The following is a 26851-nucleotide window of genomic DNA, read 5'->3' as shown; positions in this document are numbered from 1 at the left end:
TCTTACGTTCCTTTTTTTTTTTTTTTTTTTGGTACTGGGGATTAAACCCAGGGGCACTCTACCACTGAGCCATATCCCCAGCCCTTTTTAATATTTTATTTAAAGATAGGGTCTTGCTAAGTTTCTTAGAATCTCACTAAATTGCTGAGGCTGGCTTTGAACTCTCCATCCTCCAGCCTCCTGAGCTGCTGGGATTACAGGTGTGCATCACTGCACCCAGCTCTTACATTCATTTCTAAAAGTCTTGGGGGTTTTTTTTGTTTGTTTGTTTGTTTTTTTTTGCAATACTGGAGATTGAACCCAGGGCCTCAGGCTTACTGGTCAAGCGCTCTACCACCCAGCTTACATGTATGTCTTGGTTCAGTTATTCTATATGTATCTTAGGAAAAGAATGGATTTTATTTGCCACAATTTATGGAAATTCTTTTATTCCTTTAGTTCAGCGACTCATCAGACAATGGTGACTTTTTTTTTCCTGCAGCCTATTTTGACTACAAAGACGAATCTGGGTTTCCAAAGCCCCCATCTTATAATGTGGCTACAACGCTGCCCAGTTATGATGAGGCTGAAAGAACCAAGGCTGAAGCTACCATCCCTTTGGTCCCTGGAAGAGTAAGTATAGTTTGCCATTCTGATACATGATGGACTGTTTTATGGGAATTGTTATTTTCATTATCCAATTTTGTTATTCCTTGGGATAGTATTGATTAGTAAAAGTACGGCTAATTTTAAACAAGTACGTTTTCTTTTGGGATAATAAATATTTCTTCCTGAAAAGTAATAAGTTATAGAAGTATGAATGAGCAGATAATCGATCACTACAAAAGTCAGCTTATTTTTTCTGTCTCTAAAACTGCTGCCACAGCTTTCTTAAGTCTCTTAGGGTGATTGAAACATCTTGGAGCAGGGACTGATTTAGAAAACACTTCAACGGCCTTGATTCTGTACAATTAATAGATTGGTGTTAGGTAGGTAGTTGCTAGGGAGGTCTATAGAAAGAACAAATATGTGCAAGTTCATAGAATTGAACTTCCTCTAGCAGTCCAGATAGTACCATTTGTGGGGGTATAATGAGTTCAGATCTCATCTAGCCTGATGTTGATTCATGAGAATGAGATAAGCCAGCAGAGATTTTGGGGTACTCTTAGCTCTTGATGTTTTTGTAAGCAGTATACATATAGTTTCATAAACATTCATGCAGGTCAAGAACATGCATGTAGAACCTTGAGCCTTATATTGGAAAGTTGGGGCAATCAGGGTTTTGGGGTCTAGGCCTGGCAAGAAACTGGAGGGAGTGGTAAAATAAGAAGAGAAGTCCTGCTAGTGCACACTTTTAACACTAGCTACTTGGGAAGCTGAGGCAGGAGGACTGTAAGTTAGAGGCCAGCCTCAACAACTTAGCAAAACTCTGGCTGGGGGTGGGGGTGGGGTGGGGTGGACACCCGGAACAGCTGGAGGTTGAAGCTCAGTGGTAGAGCACCCAGTGTGTTCAATCTCTAGTAGTGGGGGAGGGGCAGAGAAAGAAGTTCCCCTGACTTTAGGATAGTGGGCTGTTTATAGGCTGTGCCTACTATAAGGAGTGGAGCTCCTAAAACCACTGCTTGAAAGAAATAGTTTATAAGCCCAGTAAAAGCTGATCCTACATGATAACATGCATTCAGATCTTGTTGGTACTAAGGAAAAACTTAAGAACCCTTGTGGAGTTTATTGTCTAAACACAAAACAGTCCTGACCTGCCGTATTTACTGGAAGCAAAAAATGTGCTTGGTACTGTGCTTGATGCTTTTATATATTTTGTATATTGTTTTCAACCCTCAAATAACCTCTCAAAGTAGATAGTATATTATCTTCATTGTATTGATGTAAAAATTTAGGTCCAAAGAGATGAACTAACTTGCCTGAAGTCATTGGCTAATAAGTAGCAGAAGTGAAAGTCAACCCTAGGTATTCTAGACTCTAGACTCGAGTCCCTTCCTAGTATGTTCAGTGTACTCTACAAACCTGTTGGAATAGATGGTAACTAGAGCACTCTGGGGATGATTAATACCATTTGTGGGGGTATAATGCTAGACTGAGGCATTTAAAATTTGTATCTGGCTCATCTGGAGTCCACTTCAGAATTCTTTTATTTGAAAAGTATGCATAGTTAAGAGCTTTTTTCAGGGGTGGGGTATAATATTGGGGATTGAACCTAGGGCCTCACATATGCTAGGAAAGCACTCTATCACTCCATCCCCTTTTTGGAGACAGGATATCTCTCCCAGGCTGTCCTTGAACTTGGAATCCTCTTGCCTTATTCTTCCTAGTAGCTGGTATTATAGGCATGTACCTCTATACACAGCCTAAGAGTTTCTTAATGCTGTCTTATTCAGGAAACATGCATAGATCACTTTTTTGTATAAGGTGCTACATATTCTATAGTGGATGAGTAAAGAGCTTTGTATATATTAGGATACAGAGCTTAAAATCCAGCTAGTTAAAAGGTCCACAGATATTCATATCTATTCTGAGATGAGCAATGAGCATCAAGAACTGACTTTTTACTAGGTGATCATGGGGAAGGTTGGGATTTGTAGTAGGCCCAGAGTTTTGATGAATTAAGAGCATTCCAGAGGGAAAAAGCCCATAAAGCAGATGTAAATTTAACCCAGTATAAGGCAATTTTGTGGATGTAGTCATTGGTTTTTTTCATGAGCGAGGACCTTCTAAAGGGAAATAGAAAGATGTGACCAGAGCTCTCATTTGTATGATCCTTGGAATGCTAGACTGAGGCATTTAAATTTTGTATCTGGCTCATGTGGAGTCCTTTCAAATCAGGAGTATTGAAGGAATAGTGTAATATTTTGGAAACATTAATCTGGCAACTATTTGTGGGAGAAATCATGATAAAAAAGATCCCAAGGACAGGAAGAACATTTAGAAAGCATATACAGAATAAGTTACTTCATGTATTTTTGGTGTATAATTTTGAGTAGCTATGCAAAAAACAGTTTGTTTCTGCCAGTCTTGCACACCTGTAATTCCAGCTACTCAGGAGTCTTAGGCAGGAGGATCATGAGTTCTAAGTCAGCCTGGATTTAGTGAGATCCTGTCTCAAAATAAAATTTAAAAGGCTGGGGACGAGCTGGGTGCAATGATGCATAATCCCAGTGACACTGGAGGCTGGAGCAGGAGTAATGCAAGTTTGAGGCTAGTCCCAGCAATTTACTGACCCCCAGTTACTTTGTGAGACTGTTTCAAAATAAAAAGAGCTAAGGAAGTAACTCAGTGGTAAAAATGCCCCTGGGTTTAATTCCCAATACCCTTTCATTCTCCTTTAAAAAAAAAAAGACAAGATCTTATTCTGCTAATATTAATTTAGATATTTAATATTTTTGAAAATTTTGTTTTAAGCTAGGCATTGTGGTACATGTCTATAATCATAGTGACTAGGAAGCCTGAGGCAGGAGTATCTCAAATTCAAGGCCAATCTAGGCAACTAGGTGCAAGACCCTGTTTCAAAATAAAAAAATTAATAAGGATTGGGGGTGTAGCTTAGTGATAGAGTACCTCTGGGTTCAGTTCATGGCACCACCAAAAAAACAAAACACAACTGTAAAACAAAACATTCTTATAAAGATTTAAAATGAAAGAAGAATTGTGTTCAGTTAGAAAAAAACAGCTGCCACTGACACTTCCCTTTCTTTAGTTCCCCTCTCCAGGGTAACCACCAGTAACAGTTTGGTATAGATGTTCCTCTCCAGACCCTTTTCTGTGTAGGACGAGTTTTGATTTTTTTTTTTTTTTTTTTTTTAAATTTTAGTGCCTTTCTTGAGCTATGTAGAGCTTGTTACTTTCAGTTTTAAGTTATACTCAATTACCTTTAAATATCTCAGTACGTACCTACATCAGTTGAAAAGATAAGCCACATATGTTGATGTTGGTCAGGATCATGTTCCTTTTAAATCTGCAATATTGTGTTTTCAAGTTAGGATAGAAAAAATCCTGTATGCAAGTAAGACTGTAGGTGAATTTGTTTCAGACTTATATACCAACACAAACAAATGCTTATGGACAAATTGAGCAATGGGCAGCTCTAGAGACTCTTCATGTATCATGCTGTCTTCCTCCTATCCCCTTAGTATGGTCTTAGATTACTATTATAGTATAGGCCCTAAACAGGCCCTTGATTACTGATTTTCTAGAATTTAAGTCAAATGTGTAAACAATTTTTTAAGATAATTTTGAAAAAGAAAATAGTTCTTTGTGAACTTTAAAAAATATTTTTCCCCACTTTACTACTGAACTATATTCCCAGCCTTTTATATTTTTTATTTGAGACAGGGTTGCATTAAGTTGCTGAGGGTCTTATTAAATTGCTGAGGCTGACCTTGAACTTTCAAACTTTCTTCCTCAGCCTTCCAAATTGCTGGGATTACAGGTAGGCCTCACTGCGCCTGCCTGTGAACTTTTAAATTATTATTATTATTATTATTATTTACATTTGAATTAGATGGGATATAATTTCTCATTTTGAACTTTTAAATTATTGAAATGTATTGTTAAAAGACTTTCCACTGGGGCTTGGTGTGCAGCTAAGTGATATAGTGTGTCCTTAGCAGGCAGGAGGTCCTGGTTTTATTCCCAGCACCAGTGGGGGGAAAAAAGAATTTGGGTTATAAAATGAAAAATTTATTTAGAAAACCATGGAGATTAAAAAAAGAGATTTATTTCAACCCTAATTATATCTTTTACTTTATGATGCAAAATGAAATTATTCATTTACCTTTTTCTTTTCAATTAGGATGAAGATTTTGTGGGCCGGGATGATTTTGATGATGCTGACCAGCTGAGGATAGGAAATGATGGGATTTTCATGTTAACTTTTTTCAGTAAGTATATACACACAGCAGAGTCACTTCTTACAAACCAGGGTGCTTTGGATTAATATGTGGAAAATATAATTAAAGCAGTTATGGGAGGGCTGCATTTTTACATGAGCTAAGCTTCATTTTCCAAGTCCACAGAGTCTCTTTACATTATTCCTACTCACACCTAATCTGTAGAGTAGGAATTAAATGCCCTTGTCTGATAAATTGTCTTCTATAAGCATCTATTTTTTGATAAGTCAAAACCAGCCTAATTTTTTCCCTTTGATATTATTGTTCATTTATCTTTTCATGAGTCTCATTTAGAATGAGCAACTATGTTTTTTTCCTCTCTCTATTAAAAATAAAGAAAATGCATTGTTTTTAGAGGTAATGTTATCTAAACTGTTAGAATTCACAGCAGGATGAGTAACATGAATCAGATTATTTGGGGGCACCAATTTAATGGCCAAGATATTTATTTATTTATTTAAATATTTATTTATGTATCTTTAGATTTTTAGGTGGATACATTAGTTTGTTTTTATATGGTGCTGAGGATCAACCCAGTGCCTCATGCATACTAGGCGAGCACTCTACCACTGAGCCACCACCCCAGCCCCAGGCATTTATTTTATTTGCTGAAGTATATAACATACAGTGAAGTGCACAGGTCATGAGTATACAGTTTTGGTGACTATTAAGGCATTTTGGGCATGAATAGAAATAAACATAATAGTATAAAATGATATTCAAAGAGGATTTTTTTTTATTGCTTTTAGGGGAAGACAAGAGGATGGTTGTTTGGGAGAGGTGGGGTAAGGGTTGTGAAGGACAGGCTCTTTTATCCTTGGGAAAGTCACCGAAGCAGAGGCAGATGTAAAGGGCATTTCTGCTTCTTCTCCAATAAGACCTGGCTGGCATTTTTTTTTCCCCCTTCTGCTTTTTCAGTGGCATTCCTCTTCAACTGGATTGGGTTTTTCCTGTCTTTTTGCCTGACCACCTCAGCTGCAGGAAGGTATGGGGCCATCTCAGGATTTGGTCTCTCTCTAATTAAGTGGATCCTGATTGTCAGGGTAAGTTGTACAACAGGAAAGATAGATCCTCCAGAGAGACAATAATCAGAATGATTTTGAATGTTTGACTTTTTTCATTTGCATTTTCGAAGTTATCTCAACATTTAAAATTATACTAATCTTTGTTTCTGGTTTTATAATGTAGTTGAACCAGAATCAGTTGCAAGTGGTTCCTGCATCCAATTTTTGTAGTTAAATCTAATGAATATTGGTTTATTCTACAGGTTGTTCACTGGCTGCTTTCTTCGTTTTTATTTATTTATTTTTCATGGTGCTGAAGATTGAATGTAGGCTTCATGCATGCTAGGCAAGCACTTTACCACTGAGCTACACCCCAGCTCTGCCTTCTTGTTTTTAATACTTAAGATAATGTGTATGTACAATCCAAAATCAGTTATTTGTATAATAAAAAGGATATCACTTCTTTGGTGTTTCATCAAAAACAGGCATTCCTCTCATTAATTCTTCTGAATTGTTAATCTTAATTTCTTCTTCTTTTCTTCTCTCTGTTTGTTTTCCTTCCTTCTGGTATTGGTTAGGCCAAAATATTTGTGGAAACAACAATATTTAACAAACATTGCTCCATTAGGGATCAAATTAGAGAGATGTGTGTTCCTTCAGTGATTTGGGAGTTGCCAGTTAAAATCATACGAAGTTATTTAAAGTTATAAAACATCCCAACTTTTAAAATATTCTCTGATTTCTGTTAAGTTTATTATTGCTATTGTCTTCCTTATAGAGCAAATCAATTTACTCATTGTAAATTGGCATACTTAAATACTCAGTTCTTCAAAGCAGTTCCATTTTATTTATTCTGGAACACTTTTAACATTTTTAGGTTTCCAGAATCCTTTAAGAATCTGATAAAAACCAGGAGCTTTCCCCCTAGGCAGCTAATGTACATTCATCTAAAACTTGGGCTTTAAGTTAAGAACTTAGGCCACAAAGAAGTTTTCATTCCTTCTCTAAAACTTGTTATACTTTATTAAGAAATAAAATACAATATCATAGGCCTTCCTTATTTTCAGTTTTGCTTTCCATGGTTTCAGTTTCCTGTGATCAATCCAAGTTGAAAATATTAAATGGAAAATTTTAGAAATAAACAATTTGTTCATTCTGAATTGCATGCCATCCTGAACAGTGTGATGAAATGAAACATCCCACTCAAAACCTGAAGGATTGTTCTGCTAGTATACTCATGGGGAATAAACTTCCCACTGTAGTCACTTAGTAGCCATCTCAGTTATCAAATTATCAGGTTATCAAAACTCTTGGGTTCAGGTCATCCTTATTTTACTTAATAATGGCCCCAAAGTATAATTCATAATTTGGATATGTCAAAAAGAAGCCATAAAGTGCTTTCTTTTTGTGAAAAGGTCAGTTCTTGATAATAAATGGTCAAGAATCATAGACTGGGGTTCCTCTTCCTTTCTCCCGTCCTCCCTTCTTCCTCTTACTCTTCTTCCTTTTTCTTCCTTTCTTTTTGGCAGTACTGAGGATTGAACCCAGGGCCTTTTAATGTTAGGCAAGTTCTCTACCACTGAGCTACATCCCCAACACTTTTTTATTTTATTTTTGAGACAGGATCTCACTAAGTTGCCCAGCCTGGCCTCAGACTTGCAATCTTCCTATCTCTGGGATTACAGGAGTATACCCCCACACCTAGCTGTTTACTGAAGTTTCTAAGATTTATAATACAATATGATATTTTTGAGAGCAAAACCATGCTCACATAACTTTTTTCACAGTATATTGTTAAAATTGTTTTAATATTAGTTATTGTTAATCTCTTCCTGTGCCTAATTTATAAATTAAACCTTATTGGAGGTAGGTACCTATAGGAAAAAAACATTTTATATGTAGGGTTTGGCACTATCTACAGTTTCAAGCATCCACTGGGGGGTCTTGAAAGTCATTCTGTATGGACGGGTGGGGAACTGCTATATATGAATTCTCAAACTACAGTAAATTCTTTGATATCAAAACCTCCAAACAAAACAAATAGAATTAGTTACTAATCTTTCTTTGAAACTAAATTTTTGACTGATTTTTAACTGATTCAAATGATCAGTTTAAATCAGTTAGGATGCTTTTTGAATGTAAATAACTGAAAACCCAGCTCCAAGTGGCTTAGAAAATTAGAAAAACAATGGAGAAAGTTTATTTTCCATGAAAACGAGTCCTGACATGGAGGTTAGTTAAATCAATAGTTCATGAACATCATGAGGGAGAGCTGATATTTAGCATGTTGCTATCATTCTCACTAAAGATGGCAGTTTCAGATACTACATTGAAACACAACGGCACTCAGCAGGAGAAAGGGAGTTACAGGTGGTTTCTCCATTTGTAATGGAGTCATGTCCTGATAAACCTATTGTAAGTTGAAAATATTATTAAGTCAAAAATGCATTTGATAACACCTAACCTACCAAATGTAGAGTAGCATCAGAGTATACAGTAGAGTGCCAGTTTCCCCTCATGATTACATGGCTGACTGAGAGCTGTGGTTCACTGCTGCTGCCCAGCAGAGAACGTTGCATGTGACTAGTGCAGGAAAAGAGCAGTACTTTGAAGTACTGCTGAATTCTTATTGCTTTCACACATCTTAAAATTGAAAATTTTTAAGTTGAAAAATCTTGTTGGCCTATCTGTATTTTTTGTTGTTGGTAGTTTTTTCCCCATTCTTCTGTAAGAGCAAGGAAGCGTTCTCAGAAATCCTGAATTTCTGTTGGCCAGAATGACACCCTGTGTTCATTTCTAAACCAGTTACTAGCAAAAGCATAGGATTAACCAAGGTGAAGGCAAGGCTGGAGGAGTAGGAACAAAACTGGGCCTTGTAGAAAAGAGGCAATATTAGGAAAACAATTAGTTTTAGCACTGCATAAATCAAGTAAAACTCTCATTGAAGCATGTTTTAAGAAATACACAGCAAATACTGTGTTGGGGGGAGTATTTTTAAAAAATCAAATTTTTATATACTTTAAAAACAAGGGAGGTGGTCGGGCCAGGGGGTTCACGCCTGTAATCCCAGCAGCTTGGGAGGTTCGCAAGTTCAAAACCAGCCCCTCAGAGAAAGTGAGGCACTAAGCAACTCAGTGAAAATAGGGTTGGGGATGTGGCTTAGTGGTCCACTGCCCCTGAGTTCAATCCCTGGTTCTGTTAAACTGATACCAAGACCCTCAAATAACTCTCAGACCACACATTGCCATTCCAATTAAGCCTTTATTGCTGGCCAGTAGCAGACACTCTACTCTTTAAAAGGAAGATGGTCAGAGTAACGTGCCCACCTTCAGTTGGCCTCATATTTAAGCCAAAAAAACCACAAAAGGGATGTTTGGAGGTTTAGCCAATGTAAGCAAGCAAGTACAGAAGCTGAATTGGGCAGTCAACGAGACAATGCAATGGGTACATTGGTATTTCCCACAGGACTTTCCAGATTGGCATAGCAGCAAGCAAGCAGAAAGGAAGTGGGTCAAAATGACCTTAGTTGAGTACAAGAGAATGGTTACTAACGTCTAGACAATCAATCTGTGACAAGGGACATTGCCCAAGAAAGATGGAAAGCAAAGAGAACAATTTTATATTGTATAAGAATTGCTAGGTAACTATTAATGGGTACAGAGGTGGGACTTTCCCACAGGAGAAGCATTTCTTACATGATATGGAGTCTCAGGATAAAATGGAGTCTGTTTGGTCATTGCACATCCTGGCCCATAATAGTACCAAACAAAAAACAAAAACAAGGAGGCCATAAAACTAAAGTTATAAAAGGACTGCTTTTCAAGAAAGGAAATAGATTTGCATTTGTCAGATCATTTCAAATCAGTAACTCATTAACATACTTCAACTTGCCTTTTTTTGTGTGGGGGAGTGCTAGGGATTGAACCCAGGGCTTTGTGTACGCAAGGCAAACACTCTTCCAACTGAGCTACATCCCCTCAACTTGCACTTTCTAAACTTTTATAAGGGCTAAATGTCAGCAGTGGTTTAACAAATGCCTTGTATATTATGCGCCATTAAATTACTGTGTAAAATTGTATTTGTTAAGCTGATATAAAGTGTTTTCCTTATTTTTTAGTTTTCCACCTATTTCCCTGGATACTTTGATGGTCAGTACTGGCTCTGGTGGGTGTTCTTGGTTTTAGGTAAGCACTTCTAATATAAAAAAAGGAGAGAAAATTGTATGTTAAATTTTACAAGTAAAATTACTTTTAGTAAACCATCATCTCACTTATTACATAGCAATATAATAATTATCCATTTAAAGTATAATTTTGAAAATGTTTCTTTCTTAAAGATTAGGCTATTGTCACCATCAGAGTAATGTGCATGTTAATGATGAGTCTGTAGTGGTTTTTCTTAACCCATTTATGGATACTCCTTCCCCATTTGATCAGTAGGGCATTAATCATGAGAAGACTGGATAACATGGAGTTTCCTCCCTGTTATTGCCACAAATTGTTCACAAACTCAGCCTCAAATTGCTCATAGGTGTATTAAACTCCCGAGTGTATGTAGTTCATTTTTGGTTAGATCTCAGTAGACAACAGAAATGGATAGCCTTATTAGACATAATTTCTGAAATGACTGTTATTGATTTTCTAGAATTCTTTAGTTTACCATTTAAGAATTATTTTATAGTGGGGAGGAAACTTAAAAAAAAAAAAAATCCAGGTAGTTCAGACTATTAGTTTTTGTTGTTGTTGGTGGTGGTGGTGTGTGTGTGTGTGTGTGTGTGTGTGTGTGTGTGTGTTTATGTGTATAGTGCTGGGGATTAAACCCAGGGCCTTGTGCATGTAAGGCAAGCACTCCACCCACAGAGCTACATCCTCAGCCCAGACTATCAGTTTTAAGATTTTATTTTTTTTACTCTAAATATTTCCTTTAGAAGTAAAAAGAAAAAAGACAAAGCAAACAAATAGACAAGCCCACTGGGGTGAATTGTTTTAATGTGGCTTCTTCATTATTCATAAATAAAATGTATGTGATAAAGAGAGGCCATCATCACTGTTGTTACATCTTAGAAGCAAGAGCTGGGCTGTTTGCAACTGTTTGATGTGATTGCCATGTTCCCCATTGGTGACACCATTTTCTCCTACCTCCTGGTTTGGGCCCTCTTGTTGCCTCTGTATTAAAGATTCTTGGTGGTATTCTGCTCATGGACCTGGCACAACCTAGTGACCATACCCAATAGGTGCTTAATAGGTTTAATAGATTCAGGACCTGCTTTGCTTAGTTTGACAGAGTCATGTGTTGCTGATCCTAAATTTTATATAGAAAATACAAGTTATTTATCACTTTATTCCCTGTCCTTTTCTGCAAGCAGCATCATTCACTGTGCTGTTGGTCATTGGAATTCCAGTAATTGAAAAGAGAAAGTGATTTTTCCCCCCTCCATTGATTACTGAGAAGTTTAATAATAAAAATTACCAACAAGACAATAACTTAGGGAGAATAATTCTTTGATTTGCTTATTCTCTAAATTGTATTTTCAAAAGAAAGCCTGACTACCCCTCTTTCCTGAAGCCTAAAGTTAAATCAAATCCTGAATGAACCAAAGCAGAGTTATTAAGTATGTGTGCAGACTGGTTGATTGCAGCATAAATTATTTAAAGAAATTTAATGGATAGATTTTCTTTTTATATAAAAGTTTCATGGAAGATGGATTTATGGTACTTTATCATTGATCATTCCTGCTGTGTACTGTTTTCTTATATGCAAAACATGTTAAGACATTGGTTATACTTATATGCTTTTGCACCCGATGTTTTGGTCATTTTTGGAACTTTTCTTGAGAAGGACTTGTTTTATGGAGTTTCTTCAGCAAGGGACTTGACATGGGTCTCAGACCAGAAGCTCATGAACTACATCTAGCCTGTGGTTGTGGTTTGTTTCAACTCTTTGTTTTGTTTGTTTATTTTTGCAATACTGGGAAATAAACCCAGGGGGCACTCTACCATTGAGATATATCCCCAGCTCTTTTTAAAATTTTTTTATTTTGAGACAGGGACTCACTGAGTTACTCAGGCTGGCCTTGAACTTGCAGTCTTTCTGCCTCAGCCTCCTGAGTTGCTGGGATTATGATACTATGTCCAGCTATACCACAGTTTTTTTTTTTTTTCCTTGTAGTTGTCAACATTTAAAAATCAAAATTTTTCATAGAAATCATCCATGAGTTTTTTGTTTGTTTTATTTTACTTTTCTTAAAAGTTGGAGTATCCAGCAAAACTGGTCTATATTCTCATCCCACACAGCACCCTTTGGTTGGATCTGAGCGGATTCGTAGCTATCCCTTCCATACACAGGTCACATGCTCTCCCTTTTAGAAGGACTCTGCCTCCCCCCTCCCCCATCCCAGCATTTGGAAGGGTAACCCTTAATTTACTGTTGTGTGCTTTTTTAAAAAAAATATTTTTTTAGATGTTGGACCTTTATTCATTTATATGCAGTGTTGAGAATCAAACCCAGTACCTCATACATGCTAGGCAACTCCAACCCTACTGTGTGCTTTTGATGCCAAACAGAATAGTATTCACTGAGCCCAGTCACAACAACTCTTGCTTATTGCCCAAATCATTTCTCATGAGTACAAAGTTTTCCACCTCTGAGTATACTTAAACATGTGTCCAAAAGAAAGTGATGGACTAAAAAAGAGGGAGGGGGGAACAGATGAAAGAGTAGTGACTGCTAATGGGCACAGGGTTTGGGGGAGTAAGAAACATGTTTTAAAATTAGATTATGGTTATGGTTATTACAAGTCAGTAAGTAAACTGGAGCCCAGCTTACTGTATACACTAAACTTTATGTATCTTTCAATAGCAGTGTTTAAAATGTACTCAAAACTCAGGGATCATCTCCGAAGGAGAGTCAGGAGTGTGTGGTTTCCATTGGAGGGGTAGCATCACCTCCCCACAAACCATTTCAAGAAGTGCAGATTTCTGTAAATGAGTAGACTCTGGTATAGTCATTAAAACAAACAAACAAACAAAAACAGCATTAATGAGAGTAGAGAAAGAAGAGCTTAATAGCAGAGAATATGAGAAATGCTATAATAGCTGGAGGCATCCTGACATCTAGTGGACAGCTTTATGTACGTACTGTCATAACAACAAAAAAAATCTCAAGAAAGTTTAGAGTATTTTTTACCTGAGAAAAACTCTGTTCTAACTTCTCCCCGTTTTGGAACTTATTATCTTGGATTACTTTCTTTCTTTCTTTTTTTTTTTTTTTTTAAACTCAGTAGATAGTGAGGCCTTCACATATAAATATCTGGCCTCATCTTTTCTTTTTCCTTTTTAGATTAGATTCTCAATATGCAAAATAGACTCTTGGCTCATGAGATTATGCCTTCTTATTGAGGAACGGATAATTTGGTATAAAAAATCTTTTGGAGATTCTGGAAATTGCTCATGCTTTAATATCCTTTAGCAGAAAAATGACAAAGAATTGCTATCAAGAAGGATATTTCTGAGGTGGAGACTTAACATGGAAATTATAAATTCACTTGACTTTTCTTTTTTAAATTAGGCTTTCTCCTGTTTCTCAGAGGATTTATCAATTATGCTAAAGTCCGGAAGATGCCAGAAACTTTCTCAAATCTCCCCAGGACCAGAGTTCTCTTTATTTATTAAAGGTATGAGGGCGGGGCGGGGTGGGGTGGGTGTGGGGGTGGTGTGGGGGAGGTTGTGTTCTTATCCCAGTGTAATCACACTGCATTGAAGATTTCTATTCAGTTTTAGAGTAAGTGTTTGTGGTAGGGGGTAAATAGAAGGTAAGGAAGGCACAGTCCCTGTCTTTTTGTAGTTTCTACTTTATTAAGGGGTGGTCTACACAAAAACATTGATAAGGGCAAGTGAGCAAACTGCTATAGGAGAAAACATCATCTCATGCTTTAATTATACCAAGGAAGGAACGGTCTTAATGCTGTCATCAGGAAGCTTCATTGCTTGATTGAATCCCACATCCTCTTAGTGTTGTTCCAGTTCCAGAGGACAGCATTCAGAAGGAACCCTTCATGCCTAATTACTCTTCTCTGATCATGTAGAGTCCCTAAGGCCAGAGTGAGGAGGAGAGACTATAAGAGTACTTTAGGAATTTCATTTGCCTGGGCTACTAATAAGCTCAACAAGGCTTTTCTTTCTCTTTCTCTCTCTCTCTCCACTGGGGATTAGACCCAGGGGTGTTTTATCACTGAGCTATGTCCCCAGTCCTTACAACTTCCCTGGTGCCTTCTTTCACATCATACCCATGTATTATCACTCTTGTGGTGAGGAGAGTCAAACCCACAGAAGGAAGGGGAGAAAGGACCTTTCTCCTTGCTTAGAACAGGAGGACTAAGCCCTGCCAAAGCCCTTTGATTCACACATAGTTTTCCCAAGAGGCTGACTCCATCTTACAGCGGTAGATAAAAATAGCTACCTAAAGGAAGAGATAGGGAACCTTGGGAAAAGAATATGCCAGATAAAGCTCTCTGGTAAGACAATCTAGGCCCTCGTGACTCTATTCCTTGGGCTTTTGAGAGCTGTGGATGATAAGAGTGGAATGTTGAGTACCACTCAGAGGTCAGTACACAAGGTTTACAACAACATGCGTGTAGCAGTAGTGACAAATGTTAAATGACAGAGTTTTAGCAAGTGGAAATTTGGATAGCGTGGGAACGAATTTCAGAGTCACTTAAGGCAGAGTACAGAGCAGAAATAGAGGCAGGGACCCAGAGGCTTGGGAGGCTGAGGCAGGAGGATCGAGAGTTCAAAGCCAGCCTCCGTTGAAAAGCAAGGCATTAAGCAACTCAGTGAGACCCTGTCTCTAAAAAAAATACACAATAGGGATGGGGATGTGGTTCAGTGATCCAGTGCCCCTGAGTTCAATCCCCAGTGCCACATGCCCCCCCCCAAAAAAAAGAAAAGAAATAGAAGCAAGGAAATACAAATGACAGCAGCACAATGGGAACCTAAAGGAGTATAAAAAGTTGAGACTAGAAAACAGGTTCAATCAGTGTTCTTAACGATCTTGAGAATTAAGCCCATTTTTGGTGGAAGCATCAAGTTCATAGAGCTGCCCTTTAACCCACTGACATGTTAACTGGGTGCAAGCTAAGCCCATGAGAACATGAGTTTGTATTTGCTGTCTGGTATCATAGTTTATATAGGTAATGATGTACTAAGAGTGGGTTTCTCAGTTTTGAAGGCTTATGGTGGTCTCAGGTATATGGTGTATGCTTCAAGAAAATTAAGTACTGTATTTAATTTGCCAGGTTATGAGGCAGTGTTAAAAGCTTTTAAGCAAGAGAATAATATGATTATACCTTCTTGAATATAACAAAAATTTTTTTCAAGCGTGATATAATCTTACCATTATAAAGTTTTCCATGTGTCAGATAATGTATTAAACATTTTACATGTAGAATTAAATATAGGTAAGTAACAGATGGCTTAAACTGTGTTAAAGTTATTTCTCAAGGGATTATGTACTTTGTGTTTATTTTTTTAAAGGGAGAATCTTAATATTACATGTTTAAAAATGTGTAGCACGTTATGAATTTGATTATGGTCATAAAATCTGGACATGGATTAACACTGGCTTGGGCCCTAAGGCCTGTGGTGTGTCTTTGTGTCTAGGACATTCTAACTTTAAGAGGCCTATCAGACGTTCTGTGCTGTTTTATTCAATTACTGTTGTCATCTTTCATTTACATATCTGATTATAATATACAGTTAGCCTTGGTTAATTCTCACATAGCAAAGATCAAAAGTTAATGCTTTTTCCAGGGTTCTTTACAAACAGGGCTGAAATCACCACAAATTTCCCCTAAAACATTGCTGTGCAAAAGATCCAGAGGGGCTAGATTTCTCTCTTCTTTTAAATAATGAATTCTGTAGGCAGCAGTGAATTTCTCAGTGGACTGACATCACCCCTCTGTTCTCTACATTCTTCAGCTGGATAAAAATTTGAATCTTTAATAGGGGCATGCATTTAATCTTGCTTTTTATCTATAACAAATAGCATAGAAAGCCTGAAATAGTCAGATTTCCTAGGTTGTTAGGGACTTTAATGAAAATTTTTTTATTTTCTAAAAATTTGAAATGTTTTATGAGTGTTCTGAATTTAAAACAATACATCTAGCTAGGCATGGTGAACACATCTGTAATCCCAGCAACTCCAGAGGCTGAGGAAGTTAAGATAGGAGGATAGCAAGTTCGAGGCCAGCCTCAGAAATTTAATGAGGCCCTATCTCAAAATTTTAAAAAGTAAAAAGAGCTGGGGAGGGGCTGAGGATATAGCTCATTTGGTAGAGTGCTTGTCTCACATGCACAAGGCCCTGGGTTCAATCCCCAGCACCGTTAAAAAAAGAGCTGGGGATATAGCCCCTTGGGGCTGTAAAATAAATAATTAAATAATAAATGAATGAATGAATAAAAATAAAAGTCTTTAGGTATGATATGAAGCAGGCAGTCCTTGATAATAATGCTGTGAGAACTGTTGAGGAGCTTGTTTGAAATCAGGACTGTTGACAGTGCTTCAGCTCTGGGGAAATAGGTCAGTGGTACAGCACACTTGCCTAGCATATACAAGGCCCAGCACTGTAAGAAAAAAAATTTATGTATAGTAAATTCATATCCCCCAGTAGAGGGCATGATAGCATTTGTTTACTTTTTCTGCCCAGCATTGACATCCTAGTTGATTTGAAAATCATTCTTAACATACTTAGAGGATTCAAAACTTCAAAGTAAGAGTTTTAGGGACTTAAAGTAGCGTTTAGAATTCTAATGATATTCTTATTAATTCTCAGGATCTCCAGAGGGAGCCTGAAAAGCCATAACATACCATGGGATTGAATGTCCTTTGTCCATTGAAGGGGATAAGAACTTTCCATTCAAATCCAAATGCATATAGCTTTCTTTCTCTAGTTCAGAGTAAATTTAGTTAGAAGATGTACTGGAAACCCATCAAGTGAGAAAGCTTTTCTTTTATCGACTCCTGCTTTCTTTGATGGTACTATCACTTGTTAAAAGCTAACCAAGAGTGAAGTCCGAGCTGCGGTGGTGCAGAATCATGGCTGGACAAGTATTTAGAAAGTTTCTTCCACTTTTTGACAGAGTATTGGTTGAAAGGAGTGCAGCCGAAACTGTGACCAAAGAAGGCATTATGCTTCCAGAAAAATTTCAAGGAAAAGTTTTGCAAGCACCAGTAGTAGCTGTGGGATCAGGCTCTAAAGGAAAGGGTGGAGAGATTCATCCAGTTAGCGTGAAGGTTGGAGGTAAAGTTCTCCCAAAGTATGGAGGCACCGAAGTAATTCTAGATGACAAGGATTTCTTATTTAGAGATGGAGACATTCTTGGAAAGTAGGTAGACTGAAACGAATCTCTGTTGAAATGGCGTCCTATGAAGCTGCCTACTCCACTCAAGCTCTGAAATCTTTCATCATGTAAATAATTTCCATGTCTCTTTTATAATAAACCGATAATCTAATAGCATCCACTATCTCAAAAATTTAGTTTCCCTGTACTTGTGTAAACATTTCCAAATAAAATGTGTAAATGGAAAAAAAAAAAAGCTAACTATAGCCAGGCGCTATGGCACATGCTATAATCCCAGTGACTGGGGAAGCTGAGATAGGAGGATCACAAGTTCAAAGACAGCTTCAGCCATTTAGTGAGGCTTTAAGCAATTTAGTGAGAACCTGTCTCAAAATATAAAGGGCTGGGGATGTGGCTCAGTAGTTAAGCACCTGTAGCTTCAATCCCTGGAATCCCCACCCCTCAAGAAAAAAAGAAAAAAAAAAAAGCTAACTATAGGTTTTCTTTTTGTCAGAAAGACCACAGAAAGGAAATTTAAATTTTAAAAATAACCATAGCAGAAAAATAACACACCTTCCACGCTGTATTAAGATTCAGCATTTTACTAGAGGAGAGTAGAGTAGTGACTTTTCAGTTTTGGCTTCCCAAAATAAAAAGCCAACCTGGAAATGATCCCCCAAAGACCAAAGCAGATGTTACAAAAGCCTATTGACACTCATATAGTCCTGTCAAGTACCCCATTAGAGCCCATGGAGGCTCTGGAAGGCCGGCAGGGAAGGTACATTAATTACCTCAGTTTAACTGGTTTCCCACTTGATAACAAAAACCAGAAGAAACTGCTAAAGGTGGACACAGTGTCATCTACTGTGTGACTGAGAGGAAGCAAATGTTCCTTATTATTGTTCAAAAAGAAGCATATCTTCTAGAAACATCTTTACTTGATATGGTAAAAAATAAAAATTACTCTCACTTATTTACTCTGTTCAGGGGCTGGGGATGTAGCTCAGTGGTAGAGCTCTTACCTAGGATGCAGAGACCTCCATGAGTTTGATCCCTAGCACTGTTTAAAAAATAAAAAATAAAAGTACTATGTTCACTGAAAAGTACATTTTTATGGACCACTACCTTCTCTGATCTGCCAGGTAAATGAGGCATATGCTACAGTAACTATAAGGTAGTAACTTAGTTGATTATATCTAACACTGTTTGTGTTGTACCAAAAGCACTTGTACATGTGAAGTATAATGTATTTAGAAGTCTTTTGAAATAGAAGGAAAATTGTCTTTAAGCCCTGGCATTAATGAGCTAGGGCCCTTTTGTAAGTGATTCCTTTATCTTGGTAAACTATACCTGAGGGAACAAATATTTTAATTTTTTCTATATGATAGCACACACTTCACCTCTTCCAGTTCCTTTAATACCTCTCATTTTATTAAAGGAATTTCTTCTCAAGGTAAAGTTAATGGACTCTTGTTTTGAGTGGCAAGACAGTACAAATGGTGTTTACAGTAGATATTCTATTTTTAAAAATTCACAAACATACGTAAGAACTGGTTTGGTTGTCTTCCTTCTTCAGTTAAATGATATATAGGCTTTTGGATCCCTTTTGTTTCCAAAGTGGTCAGATCATAATTTAGTATAATAATATCCACAGTCTTCAAGATCTGTTTGTCCTTCAGCTCATGTAGCCACCAGTGTTTATGTGATACTGCTAGTCAAGTGGATGTGAACATGCCTCTGGGTCTTAGACAGCAGTGCCTTTTAGAAGAATCTTTCATTTGGAGTTTGTACGGTCATTGAGATTACCTAAGGTAACCTATCTAGGTCCTCTTTAGGGATGTTTTTGTTTATTTTGGTGTGTGGTGTTGGGGATAAGTTTAAGTACTTGAACTTGCTAGGAAGGTAGTATTCTACCACTGAGCCACAGCCCCAAAACTTTATTAATTTTTTAAGACAGCGTCTCACTAAATTGCCCAAACTGGCCTTGAGCTTGTGATCCTCTTGCCTTGGCCTTCCCAGTAGCTGATTATAGGCATGAGCCACTGCTCCCAGCCTCTTGGGGATTTTAAGTGATTGTTGAGTGTCAGGCTTTATCTTTGCATGAGTTAAAGTGGTTTAACAGTTAAGGCTATTGATGAAGTAGCATGAACTAACAAATGTTGCCTGTACTCTTATCATAATGTTCTTGCAAACTAGTGTTTTGACCTAAGAGGCATTGTTTCATTAGTTTTCATCATTAATCAAAATGAAAAAAACAGAAATCACTTTGGTTTGTAATGAATCTGGCCTTGTTACAAAAACCTCCATTTGGTAACAGTCTGCCAATTTTCTTTTTTCTTCTTGGTTTTTATAATTCCTTGTCTCTCTGATGTCTCTGTATATTCTGAGATCTTCAAATCTTTTATGTCTCTTAATCTAAATAACAGTTGCTCTTGTAGTCAGTATCATTGGTTTACTGAATATTAACTGAATTTGGAGTTTGGAAAAATGTTGATGGTTTTTAAAAGCTATGTTAATTTCCTCTAGTATTGTACCTTGTCTGCATTTGGACAGCCTTTTAAAGATGTATCCAATAATCTAAGCAAAATATTTTAAAAAGTGCCTGGGGTGGAGTTCCTGTGGCTTTTATAGTAACATGGAGAGAAAGGTAAACTAAAGGCCTGTGTATGAGCCCATCCAATTGTCAGTTGATCCCATTAAGTTGTCACTTGGTTCTGGGTACTAGAAGTGGTTTCTCAATAAATGTTTATTAAATTAATCAATGTTATCTCTTTAGTGTTTTGTCTTTTAGCATTAAAATAGGGAGTAACTGGTAGTTTTTCCCAAGTTATTTCCATGAGATCAGAACAATTTACTATGCCAGTATGGAATTGCCTCAAAGTATTAAATTAAAATGGGCATTTAACAAAATGTATGAACAGGATGGGGATATTGCTCAGTGGTAGAGTGCTTGCCCAGCATGAGCACGGCCCTGAGTTCAAACCCCAATACCACCAAAAAAGGTGAGAGGGGCACTATTGACTTTATTCTGATAGCCTATATTTCAATCATATATAACTTTCTTAAAATATTTCAGGATTACATATATTTATTATTTTCAGAGAAACCCCAGAATACTTCGGATTTTTATAAAATTTATTTTTAAAAAGTATTTATGGAAATTGTGAGTTTACAGTGTGTTTTTAAATTTTTGCCTTGGTCTGTTTAAATATAGCATGATATCATCAACATCCTCAATGGAAGTGAGATTGACAGAATTGTCTGGGTAAACAGTAGCTTCAGGTGTGTTAGGAAGATTACGTGAGCATGTGAATTCTGTTCTAAGTTTTAGTCATTCCTGACAGGGTTAAAGGTAGAATGAATTGTTACTTCATTCTGTTCTTTTGTTAGAACAGAAGAGAGAAACCCCTACCCTCAAAGGTTTTTAGAGAAAGCAGACCAGTTCTTTCTAGTTTTTGAGGCCTTGATAATGTTAAGGACTAAAAATTGAATGTTTATTGAATACCATGATGTCATTATATAGTAATCTGAAAACTATGTTAAAATGCACTTCTCGTGTCTCCAAACATCCTGCTTTCTTTTGTGACTACATCCTTCTCTCAGCCAAAATAGAGTTTCAATATTCAATATCCTTCTCTGGCAGATGTTTTCTGGCAAAGGCCTTCCTGCATTTATGAATTCTCTCTCAAGAAGCAAGAGAACACCTGCAGGAAGTGAATCAAGATGCAGAACACAGAGGAATAATCACCTGCTTTAAAAAATAAAGTACTGTTGAAAAGATCATTTCTCTCTATTTGTTCCTAGGTGTAAAATTTTAATAGTTAATGCAAAATTCTGTAATCATTGAATCATTAGTGGTTAATGTTTGAAAAAGCTCTTGCAATCAAGTCTGTGATGTATTAATAATGCCTTATGTATTGTTTGTAGTCATTTTAAATAGCATGGAGCCATGTCCCTTTAGTCAGTAGGGGGCAGTCTTGCTTTAGTCATCCTCCATCTCAAAGAAAATTTGGAATTAAAAGATTTTAGTGTAAGATATGTTTAAGGTTGGCTCTTTTAAAGGGGTTTTCTCAAAAGTTAAAATTTTTGTTATGACTGCATTTCTGCACATAATCCATATTTGCTGTTAAAATTAATCTAGAAATTTATTGTACTGTGTGTGAACACCTGGAAGCAAAATTATAGTACAAAAATACATTTAAGGTGTGGTCAAAAAAGTATGTTCTTAATTGATAAATAAATATTAATTTTATGGTCTGTATTTGAATTTTTGCAGTACCTTATTGTTATGTGGTGTGTACCTAAGGAATTCTAAAGGTGTTGTCACTGTATAAAATAGAAAGTGTAAGAAGAAATGCAACTTAATTACTAAAATGTAATTCTTGACACTGTATAATTAGAGTCCCAGAGGATTAGGTACTAAGAGCAAAGAAAGAATTAGCTTGGAACTTTTGAGATGATCCCTAACATACTGTACTACTTGCTTTTACAAAGTGTTAGCAGAAACTGATGCGTTATAAATGTAGAATGATGTGCTTTCTGCCCAAGTGGTAATTCACCTTGGTTTGCTATATTAAAACTGTAAATACAACAGAACATTAATAAATGTCTCTTGTGTAGCACCTTTTACTGTAGATTAGTGTTTAATTTTTTTGGCTTGCATTTGTTGATTGCTAAAACAAATTTTTCTAATCTTAATAGACTCATTCTGTAAATATTTTTAAAAAAAACTGGACATGGGTCAGTTTTCAGCACATGAAATCTCTTTCTTTCATATCCTACTCAGTATATTCCTAAAAATATATGTGAGCATTTTATGGACAAAAATGGGGAAAAAGTTCTAGAGATCATACATAAATTATTCTGGAATTTCTAATTATGTTTCATTCTTTAGATGTACTCTTAGGTTACTTACTTTCAACCAGTGTTTTTTCTGCATGTTCCCTGTATTTGCTTCTTTTCTCAGTTGAACACAGCCTGTGTTTTAAATCCTGTCTGCACTCAGTTAAGGCTAAAGCTTTCTCATTTCTCCTAGTCTCTACTCTTGTCTTAGTTGTATTAACATCAGCCATTTGAGTTTTGCATTTTCCACGTACTCAAATGAAATATTTAAGAGTCAGATTATTAACAAACCAACACTGGCACAGTAAAATAACTGTAAATTCATTCATCTGCCTCCCACGAACATCCAGAATCAGCATAGGAAGTCTGTTAGGGGTGTCAGTATATAATGCACAGAAATGTAGGTTGTTATGCCAGCCAAACAGGAAGATCAAGGGTCTCCTGGACTGACATTTCAGTGATTATTTCAGTCAGTTTTATTGATAACTACAAGTATTAGTATGGTACATTCTTTTTAAAAGTTATATTTTGCAATAGACAAGGGACTTTTATGAAAGCTGTGGATCTATTTTTAAATGTTTGAATCAGATTATACCAACATTAGAGTTTGAAACTTTTTATGGCCTATAATATTCTGAGGTCCAGAATAAAAAAATCTCTATCTGAATAACTGTGGACACACAAAACAGAACTATTCAAAATTATCTTGCAGAACAAAATAGAAGGGTCTTAAATCCCATTAACTCAAACACTGTAGACCGACTTTGTGTTTATTCTGTAGGTCCTTGCACCTTATTTGGTTTGGATATTCAGTGAACTGAAATGTTTGCAATTCCTATTTGTACATATTTGGTGGTCCATAATACTTTGTCATATGTAAACCTGCAGTTTGACATGCCTTGAAACACTTAGTCAAGAGGATGATTTTTTTTTATTCTTTTAAATATTGTTAAAATTTTATGTACCTTTGAGGTACATAAAATTATTACCACATGTTATCTAAAGTCCTTGCTATTCAGGGTAAAAATATTTATGCTATACTGTTATTATTTATTTTTCTCTCTATTTTCTTTCTTCCATAGGGTTCTCCTTTGTCATATGTTTTGTTGTTGAGAACAGGGTTTTATTGTGTTATTCAGGCTGGCCTTGAATTCATGGGCTCAAGTGATCTTCCTCCTTCGAATGATCCCTGTGTCTCAACCTCCCAAGTACCTCGGAGTACAGGTGTGTACTACTGAGCCTGGCATGGTTCATTAGTAAGAATGACCCTTTGGGATGAAGGATGGGTCTTTATAATAAAGATTTTTGGGGAAAAGATACAGAAGAACCACTGTTATTTGCTTAAAGTTTTGGAATAAACTGGCTCACCAGTGATGATGAAGGCCCTGTCTCTTGTTGCTATTTGAACCATGCATGTTTATGTTTAAAGGGTTCTCTGTAGTTTCTCTGTAGCCATTTTTTTTTCTTTTTTCTTCAGAAAGCTCTAGATTGTTTTGTATGGAAACAAAAAGATTATTAAAATGTGCTTGTTAAATTATAAAAATAAATATATTTACTAATTTTGTTTAGAATTTTTCTAAATAAACAATTTTTTTTTCGTTGTGGTACTGGAAATTGAACCCAGGGCCTTGTGCATGCTAGGCAAGTGTTACTGAGCTACAGCCTCAGTCAAGATATTTAGTGAATTAAAAGATAACATCCTTCCTTCCTTCCCTCCCTTCCTCCCTCCCTCCTTTTGCTTTCTTATTAAGACTAAGTATATGATTTGAGCTCTGGCCTATCATGAGTCAGTAGTAGCACACATGAAGTTTCTTTTGGCCTTAACTGTTTTCTTACACTCAGCTTAGCTATAAATTGTTTATATTTACTGGGGGGAATAAGGTAAGAAATAACTATTGACATGGAGTGTCAGGGCCAGTGGAAGTGATAATTCAATTTTCAATGATTGCCTAAAATGACAAGATACTGGGTGAGACTCAGCAAAAGTAGGCCCCCAGGAATGAAGCCCTGGACTCAGCTCTGGATCCACATTTACCCCTCTTCCCACTTTCACACCATCCTTCTTGAGGATTGGCATAGATTAAATAGAGACAAAATAAAAACACTTGGACCTGATTTTTGTAAATATCAATAATCACTTTTAAATTATGCCAAGATTAGATGTAGAACTGTACATTTATATAAAGTAGAAGAATATTGTTTATGACAAAATAATTCTGGTGTTTTTAACTGGTCCCTATCTTTCAGCTACAAGATTTTTATTTTTGTGGCTTTCTGAAGATGATTTGAGGAATGAAAAGGGATAACATGTCTATAGATTATATTAAAAATTATTTTGTAGCTCAGTGGTAAAGTGCTTACCTGGCCATATGTGAAGACCTGAGTTTAATCCCTGGCACCAAAAAAAGCCAGAATGTAGAATTTTGTTTTGTATATTTTTAAGCCTAAATACTATTTATAGTCTGTAGGGTAGATAAGAGAGCATTTATTAAGCCAGTATTAAAGAACTTTTATGGCTGATGGTACAGCTAGGGATAGAGTACTTGCCTAGCATGCATAAGGCTAGGGTTTAAATGCCAGCAAGCGCCCCCTGCTCCCCACCTAAAATTAAAAGTGCTCTTGGTTTAACTTTCTCTTTGGCATATACCTGTATACTTTTGCATATGTATATAGTTGTACTCATGTATATAACAAAAGGTGTTAACATGTGGCCTCTGGAAGACATAAAGAAATACACTGGGAAGTCCCCAGGAGTAGAGTTAGGTTTAAGTTGAGAATAAAAGGTTTTCAGGAATAAAAAGATAATTACAGAAATCGATCTTGTATCATCCCCATTCTAAAAAAATCCTTTTTTTCTAGCCCATTTTATCGCATCACCTACAACTTTATGACCTATAGAAAGAACTGCTTTCATGTAAATTATATGAATGAAGAGCTGTCTTCCTGAGGCCAGTTTCCCTGTCTATAAAATATGAAATATTCCATTATTAATGGTTTTCTTTGAGTCTTCCAAACATCAGTGCAGTAGATCTGGGGAAAAGGCAGCATACAAGTATATACTATTACTCCCCAGTTGTCTAGAAAGGTTCAGGTGTATACACAGCCTAGAAAACAAGAAAATGGGACAAAAACATAAAAGAAATCTCAAGTAGAGAAGGTGATTGCCTAACAAAGCATTATTACAAAAAGTAGAGTTGAGGATTCCTTGCCTCTGACTGAAACCCAGCCCAGGCCTCTGGAGTTCCTCCAGAATGCCAGCGAGCTGCCTCAGTCTCACCTTGCAGGGTGTGCATTCATGCCTTGACGAGGGCCACTTCCCCTCCCAAGCCAGCCACGTGAGCCAAGTAGAGAGGCTTGGAGCAGTTATTATGGTGACTAGCTTCAGTTACCCTTGATGAAACATCTCTTTTTATTTGGAGAATAGTCAGCAATGCCTAAAATGTTCCTTAAGGTTTTAGAAAGAATTTTGCCATCTGCTTCCTGGTTTCACATCTTTATTTTGACAGAACATTTCCTAGTCTATATTTGCCAGACACTGTGTTTAGATGTCATTGTGGTCATTTGGATGTTGCTTTTTTCTCAGATTATCAGCATTGATGATTTTTACATATAAACCTTATTTCTGGTTTGGGACTGCAGGTCAATTGAGCCACTAGTTAGAGCACAAACCTTTTATTACTAGCATAGTTTGGCCCTATGTGATTATTAGAAATAGTGAACACTGGTGTCCAGAAGAAGTAAAATTAGCAATCCATTTTTTCCCAGGTTTGAGTCAATGCCTTTCAAGCCTAGATCTGTGTACCCATGGTCATGTGCCTGACAAAAATAATATTTTCATTTGTTTGATTAGTTAAATTATATTTCATTTCTGGGGCTATATGTTATAAAATTGGGCTTAATCTGTACATAGGTCTCCAACCTATTTTTGGCCTTAGGCTCTTGTGATTGAGAAGTTCCTAGATTTAGGTATTAAAAAATATATACATATATATATTTTTTAAAGGTACTGGAGATTGAATTCAGGTGCACTCTACCACCTCAGCTACATCCCCTGCCCTTTTTTTATTTTATTTTGAGACAGGATTTTTGTAAGTTGCCCAGGCTGACCTCAAATGCATTAATGTTTTCTAATATCAGTGCCATTGAATTCTAAATGGTCATAGTTCCTGTAGCAGTTCCATAGTTCTTCCAGATCAGGATAGGGGTAATTGTTAAGCTCTTCTTTAACCTTCAGTTTCCATAGAAGGTTGAATAGAACAAACTTGCAGAATGTGTATACCTATATACACATTTTATAATGTGTATATAGGTATAAATTTTCAGTAATTTTTTAACAGAAAATTTTCATGACATTGATTGTTGGGTAAGATTAAGAATTATTGCTGGGTGCCTTGGTGCTGGTCTGTAATCCCAGTGACTCAGGAGGCTGAGACAGGAGGGTTACAAATTCAAAGCCAGCTGTAGCAACTTAATGAGCTCCTGTTGCAAAATAAAAAATGGGCTGAGGGGATGTAGCTCAAGAGGTAAAGCTTCTCTGGGTTCAATCCCCAGTACCAAGAAAAAAGAAATTATTTTGTTTGGGGGGATGGGAGTATAGAGGTCCTGGGTTTACTCCCTAGCACAGCACCACCAAAAAAAAAAAAAAAAAGTCATTTATGTAGGTCTTATCAAGCTCCTGGCTACAATATTTTTATTTCTTTTAAGGAAGGGCTATGGGAAGTATAAGTGTATCCAGCGCAATGGGGAAAGGCCATAGGGAAATTATTTATAAATGTTTGGCTAAGAGTGA

General features: G+C 36.6%; 1 protein-coding gene and 1 pseudogene across 1 annotated transcript in view; both read left to right on the top strand.

Annotated features, from left to right (window-relative positions):
• The window catches only part of Ndfip1 (Nedd4 family interacting protein 1), a 51412-nt gene extending 29558 nt beyond the window's left edge, over nt 1–21854 (top strand). The window contains exons 3-8 of the mRNA XM_076856793.2: nt 482–612; nt 4784–4871; nt 5799–5923; nt 10002–10068; nt 13451–13556; nt 20864–21854. Of these exons, the coding sequence (XP_076712908.1) occupies nt 482–612; nt 4784–4871; nt 5799–5923; nt 10002–10068; nt 13451–13554 (515 nt within the window). The 3' untranslated portion in view covers nt 13555–13556; nt 20864–21854. The remainder of the gene's footprint in view (nt 1–481; nt 613–4783; nt 4872–5798; nt 5924–10001; nt 10069–13450; nt 13557–20863) is intronic.
• Nucleotides 16864–17418, top strand: LOC143399234 (10 kDa heat shock protein, mitochondrial pseudogene; annotated as a pseudogene).
• Nucleotides 21855–26851: the final 4997 nt, after the last annotated feature.

This window comes from Callospermophilus lateralis, chromosome 5, assembly GCF_048772815.1.
Source record: "Callospermophilus lateralis isolate mCalLat2 chromosome 5, mCalLat2.hap1, whole genome shotgun sequence".
Taxonomy (NCBI): domain Eukaryota; kingdom Metazoa; phylum Chordata; class Mammalia; order Rodentia; family Sciuridae; genus Callospermophilus; species Callospermophilus lateralis.
This window is presented reverse-complemented; position numbering and strand designations above follow the sequence as displayed.